The 11114-nt window shown below is 55.2% G+C and overlaps 1 protein-coding gene across 1 annotated transcript; it reads left to right on the forward strand.

Annotated features, from left to right (window-relative positions):
• Positions 1-415: 415 nt before the first annotated feature.
• On the forward strand, positions 416-2515 carry Gbx2 (gastrulation brain homeobox 2). Its single transcript, XM_038341072.1, has 2 exons — positions 416-938; positions 1992-2515. The coding sequence occupies exons 1-2, from the start codon at positions 416-418 to the stop codon at positions 2513-2515; spliced, it is 1047 nt and encodes a 348-aa protein (XP_038197000.1).
• The last annotated feature ends 8599 nt before the right edge of the window (positions 2516-11114 follow it).

An 11114-nucleotide genomic window follows, 5' to 3' on the forward strand; every position in this document is an offset into this window, starting at 1 on the left:
TAAAGGTGCTGGCGGCGCCCGCCAGAGACAAGTGCGCCGACTTCGCGCGCTCCCCGGCGGCTCGTGGGAGACGACGGACTGCGGGACGGACAGACGGACACACGCACCGCTGGTAGCCGGGCCGGGAGCCGCAGACACAACACGCGTACGTTCCGACGAGCTAGCAGTGGGGAGCGGCTCCAGCAAAAGCGAGGTCCCCGGCGCCCTCTCCATCCCGGGCACACGGCCTCACCGCGCTCAGCGGCTACACCCGCGCGGGCCGGGTATGCTGCGGGTCCCGCACTGAGGGGCGGAGGCGTCTACGCTCCGGGTGCCGCTCGGCCTCTGTCGGGTGCTCCCGGCGTCCGGAGGGCTTCCAGGCGGCGGCGCGGCACGGGGACTTTTCGTCTCTCCCTGGCCTCTCCCGAACGCGTCTATGAGCGCAGCGTTCCCGCCGTCGCTGATGATGATGCAGCGCCCGCTGGGGAGTAGTACCGCCTTTAGCATAGACTCGCTGATCGGCAGCCCGCCGCAACCCAGCCCCGGCCATTTCGTCTACACCGGCTACCCCATGTTCATGCCCTATCGGCCAGTGGTGCTGCCGCCGCCGCCGCCACCACCTCCCGCGCTGCCCCAGGCTGCGCTACAGCCTGCTCTGCCCCCCGCGCACCCTCACCACCAGATCCCCAGTCTGCCCACTGGCTTCTGCTCCAGCCTGGCGCAGGGCATGGCTCTCACCTCCACGCTCATGGCCACGTTGCCCGGCGGCTTCTCGGCGTCGCCCCAGCATCAAGAGGCGGCGGCCGCCCGCAAGTTCGCTCCGCAGCCACTGCCTGGTGGTGGCAACTTCGACAAAGCCGAGGCGCTCCAAGCCGATGCCGAGGACGGCAAAGCCTTCCTGGCCAAGGAGGGCTCGCTGCTCGCCTTCTCTGCGGCCGAAGCGGTGCAGGCGTCGCTCGGTGAGTCGGCGGCGCGCGCAACCGGAAAGCGGGTACGGGAGGGAGTGGGGGCGGGCCAGCTCCGGGTTCCCGCCGGGACCCCGGGGGGGACGAGGCCGCGCCCCCGCCTTACCTCCGCTGGAATAGCTAAAGGAGCCGAGGGGGTGTTCAGCGGAGCTTCCCAAGGGGCATTTAAAGCCAGGCACAAGCAGGGTCTTGGGGAAGGGAGGCATTTAGCGATCTTCTGCTAGCTGCTACGGGCCAAGCATCTGGTGGCGCGTTTGGCCCAATCTAAACTGTTCCCCCAACACACGCTGTCCAACACACACTGCGATGACTGAGGGTCCTTGATATGTTGCAACCTTAAGCAGAGGCCTGTTGGGCTGTTTTTTTCAGTTGCGCATGTACCCAAGAGAGTGGAGACTTAACATCTCTTCATTGGGTTCTCTGCTGTCCAAGAGAATCAGATTCTTAAGAAACTGTACAGGTGTGTGTGTGTGTGTGTGTGTGTGTGTGTGTACACATGCGTTCGCGCGCGCGTATGGATTGTCGGGTAGGGAACTTCTCCTAAGGTGACCCAAACGATGTCTCAAGAAAGCTGCTGTCTGACATCCATGCGACTCTACTATCCCACTCCTGCTGTGGTGAAATTGAGACTCACTAAATTTCAGTGTTCAGATGGTGGCAAGAAGGATTGTGAACTCTTCCTTGGTTCTCAAACAGCCCTGGACTCCGGGGAAACAAAAGGGATGTTCTCTTGGGCCTCGGGTCCAAGCTGCATCCTTCTACTTCAGCTGTCAGAGGCTGGGAGGGCGCGCGGGAGGCATGTCGGCCCCTTGAATGATGGTTCTGGGCAAAGGGCCGTCGCCTCTGCTGTCTCCTCCTCTCCTTTGAGCTTTTCTCACGCTCAACCCCCCCCCCCCCGCACTCCTCAAAGTCCAGGAAATCACAATGTGTTAATGTCGTAGAAAAACAATCTGCTGGGGGTGGGGGTGGGAGTGAGGTGCCCAAGTGGGAAGGGGTAGGAAAGGCAGTGTTCAAAATGTAATAAAAGCCGTTTGGTTTTGCTTTCAGTCGGGGCTGTCCGAGGGCAAGGGAAAGACGAGTCAAAGGTGGAAGATGACCCGAAGGGCAAGGAGGAGAGCTTCTCTCTAGAGAGCGATGTGGACTACAGCTCAGATGACAATTTGCCTGGCCAGACGGCTCATAAGGAGGAAGATCCCGGCCACGCACTGGAGGAGACCCCGCAGAGCGGTGGTGCAGCGGGCAGCACTACATCCACTGGCAAGAACCGGCGGCGGCGGACTGCCTTCACCAGCGAACAGCTGCTGGAGCTGGAGAAAGAATTCCACTGCAAAAAGTACCTCTCCTTGACCGAGCGCTCGCAGATCGCCCACGCCCTCAAACTCAGCGAGGTGCAGGTAAAAATCTGGTTCCAGAACCGCCGGGCCAAGTGGAAACGCGTCAAGGCAGGCAATGCCAATTCCAAGACCGGGGAGCCCTCCCGGAACCCCAAGATCGTCGTCCCCATCCCCGTTCACGTCAGCAGGTTCGCTATTCGAAGTCAACACCAGCAGCTGGAGCAGGCCCGACCCTGAGGGCCCAGCCAGGGTGGACACCGTCGTGGAGAGGCCCTAACACTCGAGGCAACCCGTGGTAGACTCCACTGTTTGAAGCAGAACTCAAAGGCACCTCCCAGATGTGGACATCCCAAGCAAATTGAGAATATATTCACTAGATGGGCTTAAAGGGGGCTACGGCCACACCAGAAGATACGCTAAATATTTATTATACGACCCTACTTTGTACATAGATATCTATATAGACTGGATCTCAGCCGCAGTATTTTGAAAGGGATAGGACCAAAGGTCTCCACTCACACATATTCCAGATGAAACAAACCCACCACTTGGTATTCCGCCGCCCCGGGCGACCACCTTTCCATACCTTCCCAAAGGTAAATGGGAGACACAAGAACAAACACTGGGGTTTAAACTTATTTTTTGTTTTTAATTCTGGCTTTTTGAGTTGAGCGCAGAGCCGACTTCTTGGAATCTAGGAATCTGCTCTGCTCGTTTGCCTTTGCCTGGCTTTCTTCCCTGGGCTTGTATATCCTATCTGAGCCATGTCGGAAGCACGTCTCCGTTGTGTTTAATTTATTTCAATGTAGCTTATTTTCATATAAGTTATGACATTTAAACAATCTCAGTCTTGTGAATAATAAAAAAAAGCAAGAAAAAAACCATAAGCTCAGTCCTTGGGGCCTCCTAAGTGGGCCCACCACTTGGGCACTTCAAGGGCACTGCCAGGGTGTGGTCGGCTGAGTGGCGTGGGACCAGGATGGAGGCTAACCGGCCATAAGCCACGTAGCACTCTAACAGACTTTCAGTTAGAGAGTAGAGCTGTGGGTTTAAGAAAGCCTAGTTTTCACTTTATAAGTCTGCCATGTCCCCTTTTTTGCATGGCCTTATCAAAACCCGAGGACTGGCAAACTTTGGCCAGAAGAGGCGGGAAAGCGGGGTGGTGGTGGGTTTGCACAAACTCGGGTACTCCAAACCCGATGCATCCAGGGAGAAGAAACTCCGACCCTAAAAGCAGCGGTGCCGGCTCACTCTCAGGGCCTCGGGTCCATAAATCAGTCTGCAGGCGTTATCTTCCGACAGGAGCCGGAACCCGGCAAGCAGTGTAAGGCTTCCCGGCAACTCTGGGCTTGGAGGCGGGCTGTGAACTCCAAGGCTCTACACTTCCCCCTCCGGGCGGGGTCGGAGGGGGCGTGCCCTGACCAGTGCCCCACCCCAAGGGCGCTGGGGCCTCGGAGCCCCTCAAACGGGGCTCAGTGCACAGAAACCTAAGGATGGGGCGTCTTTCTGCCTTGGAGGGGCGGCCTGTAAAGCGCGGGAGGGGCGTGCCCTGCTCCACTCCACCTCCTCTAACTTTGGTACTATGACCGAAGCCGGGACCGTACTCCAGAAGCGTCCAGAGAGACGCCAAGGCCTGGCGCTGCCAAGACTGCGATGCCCAAGACCCGGGTATCCCGGAAGTGTGGAGCGTGGTAGTGACAGTGATCCTTCTGGCCCTTAAACCTGCAATCCATAGAGAAGCTTGTGGCTCCACCGCATCAGCTTTCCAAACGGAAGGATGCGGGAACCCCCAGGAAAGCCGCCCTGAGGCACACGCTGTGGTTTCCAATCCAAGAAGGGGGAGTCCTAGGCCCTGGGTCAATATTGAGTTAATTTATTCCACTTGCTCCGGTCACCTCTAAGCGGCATAGGGGTCGGGCCATAGAGGCCTTTGCCCAAACTTCAGGCGCAGGGTGGAGGGCCAAAGTCACAGAGTTACGGTTTCATTCCGAATATTTCCACTATTGGGAAATGCCTCGGACATGGGTTTTTAGGACGATGCAATGGAGTGGGCTTTCCTCCTAGGGTTAAGGCAGTCTTTGCAAAGCTCTGAAGTTCTCTGCTGTCCCCCACCCAGTGCTAGGAGGAACCGAAGGAAAAGTGGGGGCTGTATCCTGCACGGGCACAACTAGTGTGTAAGGTCCGTCCAGCGGCTTCCTCAGATCTGCGCCCCTCCTCCCCCACCGGTGCCTCGATCCGCACCCCTCCTCCCCCACAGGTGCCTCTGTTGGCACTATCTGCTTCAGCCAGATTCCTAACAGGCTACGGTGTCAGTGCAGGGTGCCGAAAATCCTAGGTCCTTAGGGATGCCAAGCCCGCTTTTCTACACACGCAACACCTGGGCCAGTCCTTCCAGGGAATCCATGTGTGTCCGCGGAGGGGCTGTGACTGAAAACGTAGAGTCCAGTACCAGGACTAAGAGAGATGCGAAGTGAAATGCGCTCTCTCGCCCTAGCCCCGGTGGCACTGCAGGTCAGAGAGAGCGAGGCCTTGCGTACCCGGAGTTCAGGGCTTCTCCACATCCCAGGATTCCCCCTCACATGTCTTCCCAACACACTAAATGTAAACAGCCCCTCCCAGCTCTCTCTCAAAGCCTCTGTCAGGGGTGGGGGTGGAAGCCTTGACCCACACAAACCCCTAGAGAAAGCAAAACTTCTACCCCAGAAAAAGGCAGCCGCCTTCGGGGAACCCCACTATGAGATGCAAGCTGCCTAGCACGGTCTCACCCTTTAGAAGCACGGGCAAGGGTCCTGAGATACTGCCTGCCCCCTTGCCCTGTTAGGGGGCTGTCCCTTCCCTCCCCAACCGCTGGGGGCCCTGGCACCCCAGAGCCCAGAGCCCGAGGCCCTGGAGACAGGCCGAGGGCAGGAAGATAAACAGGCAGCCCTTGATGGCCGCTGTCATCATGGCTTTCATTTGGCTGCCTAATGAGTCACATCACAGGCTGAGAGAAAAATTGTCAATCGCCTGGGCCCTAATGAATTTTTTTGCAAATTGTAATCAAGCCAGGCCGTCTCAGCTGGCTGATTAATGAGACCCACGAGGCTCGGCCAGCACCTCAGCTTTTTATTCCATCCCGTCCTCCCCGCACTAAATTAACAGCAACTTGTCTGAGCTTCAAATTAACTCCCAATGATTAATTCTGATGGGGGGGGCCTGAAGAATAGCTTGTTCTAATAGGCTCTGGCCTGAGATGCTGTTGGAAATTAATACACTTCCCCTTTGGCTGCCGGCTTTAATCCAAGGTTGGGTTTTGACATCACTATATTTGCTGTTACAATAAATCCCACTTACATCTGCAGATCAAATAATTACGACCAGGAGTGCACAGACCTGGGCCCCCCGCTGGTGGTGCAGTGGGACACCTGGGGGCTGACCTCGGATCGGTTATCCTGGGAACAGTCACCTGACCCTGTGGCCCTTTTTCTCAGCCCCCCCCCCCCAGACTCCTTCTGTTATCAGGGAGCTTGAGTATCCCCAACTCTTTGGAAAACTGAGGTTGCTTTGAAAGCCTACATCCAGATCTTTATCCAAGCAGTCTACCTCATCAGCTCCCTTAGAAGGCTGGGAATTCCTTCCAGGCAAAGGTGTGTGTGTGTGTGTGTACACGTGTGTGTATGTACACGTGTGTGTGCGTATATGTGTGTGGTGTGTATGGTATGTGTGTGTGGTGTGTGTATGGTGTGTGTGTGTGGTGTGTATGTGGTGTGTGTGTGTACACGTGTGTGTATGTACACGTGTGTGTGCGTATATGTGTGTGGTGTGTATGTGTATGGTATGTGTGTGGTGTGTATGTGTATGGTGTGTGTGTGGTGTGTATGTGTGTGGTGTGTGTGTGGTGTGTGTGTGTGTGTGTGTGTGTGTGTTGGTGGGGAGGGCTTCTCCAGCCCTACCCTGAAGCTGGAATTTTCAAGACTTAGAACAAGCTTGTCACCCAGGCAGTTAGTTTTTAGTCCCCTGGAAAGGTTCCTTTAGGGTTGCCCTTTCAGCTAAATAGGCCGAGAGCAAGACCTTCGGGTCTTCTCCACCATGGAATGGCCACTCATGACCAGTCTAGCTCTGGTTGTGCGTTCTGCCTTCCAAGATGCCCTTTCTCTGGGTCAGCACTTGCTCCCTCTCCTTTCTGTTGCTGGAGCTTAATTGGCTTAATCACTTCAGCTGTGTCTGGTGAGCCTCACCCAGGGCCTCCAAGGCTGCTCCTGCTGGCCCTGGTGTACTCAAGGCGAGCACCAGGTGTGCTGAAGGTTGGGAGGAACACCCAGGCTCACAGCTCTGGTTCCCCCTTTATGACTGTCCAAGCTCCTCAAATCTGCCTGGAGGGCCTGTAGCCCATAGCAGCCCTGCCAATCAACTTGGCTTCCACACTTTCTCCTTCTGGACACCGGCTATGACATGGCCAAGTGGCCTCCTGGACCCAGCTGTGTGGCTTTTGGTGACAGGTTCCTATGCACAGGCACCTCTCCCTATCCTTGGAGACCACGATCCTCTGTCCGGGTATACACAGCTTGGGCAGGTGGCCTCCCCTCACCCTTGGAGCTGGGGCCAGCACAGCCTTCTTCACCAGCGCTGGGATCTAACCTAGTCAGCCTTTGGGATCCTGGAGGGAGTCACAACCAGGGTCGACAGTGATGGCCTGGACAGAGAGAAGTGGCATTAATCTTCATTTTGGGCCCTTATGGTGTATAAACAGGAGAAATATGATCTTGGTAACTGAACATGAATGCAAATCACACTGTCAGAGTAATAAAGCACCTGAAACCCCGACACACAAAAGCAACACCATATGTATGAAGACAACCTGCATAAATTATAAATTACATCATAAAAATTGATTGCCTATTTGAACAGTTTAGAACTGGGAGACCTAAGCTGACTTCTGCCCTCTGTGGTTTTGGAGAAAGGTCAGGCTGTGCCTTCTCCCTTTGTGGGTCCCTAACCTGAGGACCTGGGTGCAGGTTGTGGCGGATAGTAGATGGGACAGCAAGCATGAGGAAGACCCCACTTCTACTGGGTTGTGATGGCAAGGGCATGGGGGCTGTCGACAATCATGGCCCAGAAGGCCGCTGGCGCTTCCGGCCACCAAACACACAGTGTTGCGGTCCTAGAAGATGCTGAGATCGTCTAGGAAGCTCTCTCTGGATGGAGCCAGTCTTCGGTAGCAGGCGTGTGAGAGCTGGCGCTAGTGTGCGTACTTGCGCTGGAACAAGCGAGCGCTGACGTGTGTATGTGATGTGTGATTCGCTGTCCTCCTCGGCATCTTCCTTCACGTTCCTAGATGTACTATAGTCAAGAGTTCGATCTTGCAGTAAGGGTCCGCATGTCCCCAGAGCTGAGCGCCCATTATGCCCCCGGAGCTTCTTGGGACTCCTCTCTTCAGTAATCTCTTCCTAGTCGGAATCCCTCCTGGGCTGCACTACTGAACTCTCCCCGAATCTGTCCCAACCCCCCTGGGCCTTCTTCCCCAGCACCTCTCGGTTGTGCTCTCACAGCGCGGTATTAGCTTCATAGAGGGAGTATCTCTCTGGTCCTTAGAAGGACTTCCACTGTCATCTCCTTCACCCTCTCCAGTTTGGCCTCGGGGTTGCTCGGTCCCTGCTACGCACGTCCGTCTGTCCGCTAGCATCTCTTCCTGGAAAATCGGTTTATGGCTTTCCCCCAGTTCTCTCTCTGTATTCATGCGGTCAGCTATCCTCTCCAACCGGCCACCCCCGCGTGGCCAACTCGGAGCTGCACCCACGCTGACCTCGCAATATCAAGGTCCGAACTGTAGGAGGACACCCGACCTCACGGACGTGGTTCCAGCACCGAACCCCACAGAGGCGGTTCCTGCTCAGTCGTCGAGGTCTGCCCCCACCATCCCCCAGCACCCTAGTCGAGGTCTGCCCCACCTCGAGCAGCCTCCAGGGAGAGACCAGAGAGAAAGACCCAGAGATCGAAGGACGTCTTCGTGGGCCTGACCCCGAAGTTGATACCCACGTGGCCAAGGCGCAGGCAACGGCCTGGGTCGGCTGTGCCCGGGAGGCAGCACCCCCGCGCGCACGCACACACACACACACACACACACACACACACACACACGCACACGCACACACACACACACACACACACACCCGCTACTCCCCACCCCAAGCCTTCATCTCTTTATTTCCCGCCACTAGATTCCTTGAGGCCTTTGTCATGCTGGCGCGTCTCTAGAGTGGCCGCTCTTCCCCTTAAAGGGCCCGGCCCCCCACCTCGGCTCCGGGCAGTTCGAATGACAATGGCTGAAAGGCGATTACACCGATCTGATCCTATTAAGACCGCCCAGTCCCCCGCGGCCCTGCCCAGCCAGCTCGGATACCCCCACCTCCTCTTCATTCCTCTTCTGCCTGCCCCCTATTCGGCTTCCGGGGGCGCACCTGGTAGCACCAGGACCCAGCCGAGCTCTGAACGCCATGGGGGTTTGGAAGTGGCCGCCTGACCCCGGGAAGGGGGGGGGGGGCTTTGAATAACAAAGCCGAGAGAGGGCCAGGCCCCAAAAGGAGAGAGGAAGGAACAGACCCAAGCCCAGCCTACATTGGCTTGTAGACTTGGAGAAGAGATTGCTATCCGGGCTTCCAAAATCATGGTTCTGCTGAGCAATCTCCTGGGCCTCTCTTAAGGGTCCCAGCCAGGCAGTGGGAGTCCAAGGTGCAAGGAGAAACCAAAAAGTGATGTTCCTGTGTCCAGCACCTCAACTTTCCATTCATGTGTCTTGCAACCCTAGAGGCAAGGCTAGGCTTCCCAATAACAGACACAGAAGGGGCGGGAAATTGGCTAGACCCTTGTTCCTCTAAATGCTTCCTCCACAAGCTTTGAGCTCTAAGGCCAAGATCCCGGTCAGAGCACTGGCCTGTGGATAAAAGAGATGGGGATGAAGGTTCATGGCGGGTGAGGGACCCAGGAGACAGAATCAGATGCACTGAATGGACTTTCGGTGGGGAAGTGGGTGGCCAGATGCTGGGCTGCTGTTACAAGTTCATCTTCTCTTCCTAGCCCATCGTCGTTATTTGACAAAACTGAGTAGATCTTGCAGGAAAAGCAGCAAGAATGGAAAGAAAGCGCTCTGAAGAAGCCATCCACAAAATGGCCGGCCTTTACCAAACCACTCTGGAACCTTCCTTTCTTCACCTCACCAATGCTCACTCTGGCTCAACCTTCAGCTGTTTTGCAGTCCTGGAGGGTTAATGACGACGACATGTAAGTCAAGTGTTACCATCCTGCTGAGCCACCTGGCAGCCTGCCTGGGACCCAGGCGTTCAGACCACCTGCTGAGTCTCCATCCTTGGACAGCTAACTCTCTCGGAGCCTCAAGTTTCCCCATCAGCATCCGCTGGATGGATGCAAGCAAAAGTGAGTAGAAGAACATGCAGTGAGTGTTTGTCGACAATGGGCAGTGTTTCTTCCGTTATCATCGCAAAGGTTGGCCCCGCTGCTGCTGAAGACAGCAGAAGCCAGAACTTGGTGGGACGTTTCTCCCTGGCACCCGCCCACCCCCAATCTGTCCCTTGTGGACAGATAAACTGGCTGGTCCTCTTTATTCACTTGGTGGACAGATCTCAGGCCCTTTCCCTGATACTTTCAGGTGCCTGTAGGTGGGAGACTTCTGGGGCTGGGGACCACAGTGCCTGGGGACAGGGCAGTGGGTTGGTGACCTACCTCTTCAACGCACCAAAATCACCTCAGCTCAGGCTCTCCTTGTAAAACAAGCACATTTACCCACACATTCTGTCTCACCCATCCTGCCTAGAGACTCGGAACTCATTTAGGAATCTCTGGAGCCGGCAAGGTATGGGCACTGGAGCTAGTCTAGGCAGCTCTCAGCCAATGTCAACTCCTGTGTGTGAGAGAGACCTCATCCCACCTGATGTTTGCACAGTTCCACGGGCTCACCTGTCTCCCTGCAGAGATGGCTGGTGGGTTACTGAGAGAGCTGGCAGGAACCCAAGCATGGTGAAAATGAAGATAGGAATTTAAACTCTGTGCTGTCACTGTCTCTAAGCACAGAATCCCCGAACCAGGCAAAACACAGGCAGACAAATCATTCGGTTTTTCTGTACCACGAGGGCACTGTGCCACTTAGATCCGAATGTCCACACACACATGTGTGCAGCGATTAGTACATTCACATTTTGGGTGCTGGATCATTTTAAATGCTTATAATGGTGTGTTCAAATAGATTTCCATTTTCCATGACTATGGCTAGAATTTCCTTCCAAATAATTTTCGTATTTCATATGTTTCATATGTAATTTATGTTGAAGACTATAAATTGCCCCCAAAAGGAGAGACTGATAATTGCCCATATTTAAATGAGAAATTGTTAATTTGGGATTTTTAAAAGGACTTTCCTTAGCGGGTAGTAATGAGGCTAGATTTACCTTCCCACTTCATTTTGTACAGTTGCATTTGGCTACTCAGGAGAGTTCTCCAAGAGGGCAGAGGCTTGCCTGGGACCAGGTTGGTTCACTGTGGTAACACCCTTGCCTTCTGGGATTGGGAGGATGGGGGTCATATTGTTTTCCTGGAGGCTGTGTTCTAATTATGTTAGTGCCGACAACATGCAGGCCTGAGCTGATGACCTTGGAGACAGGACACATTTTTATGGTATAGGAATGTCTGTGCATGCCAGAAATATACATACACCAGTCATGTATATTTAGATAGACCTAAGTGCCTCCAGCAGGGCAAACATCCACTGGCAGAGACCCACAAGTAACTGGAGACAGCAGATAGTGAATTCTAGTGTTTGCGGACTAGTATGGCCTAAAGTCTGTGG

This window comes from Arvicola amphibius, chromosome 8, assembly GCF_903992535.2.
Source record: "Arvicola amphibius chromosome 8, mArvAmp1.2, whole genome shotgun sequence".
Classification (NCBI taxonomy): domain Eukaryota; kingdom Metazoa; phylum Chordata; class Mammalia; order Rodentia; family Cricetidae; genus Arvicola; species Arvicola amphibius.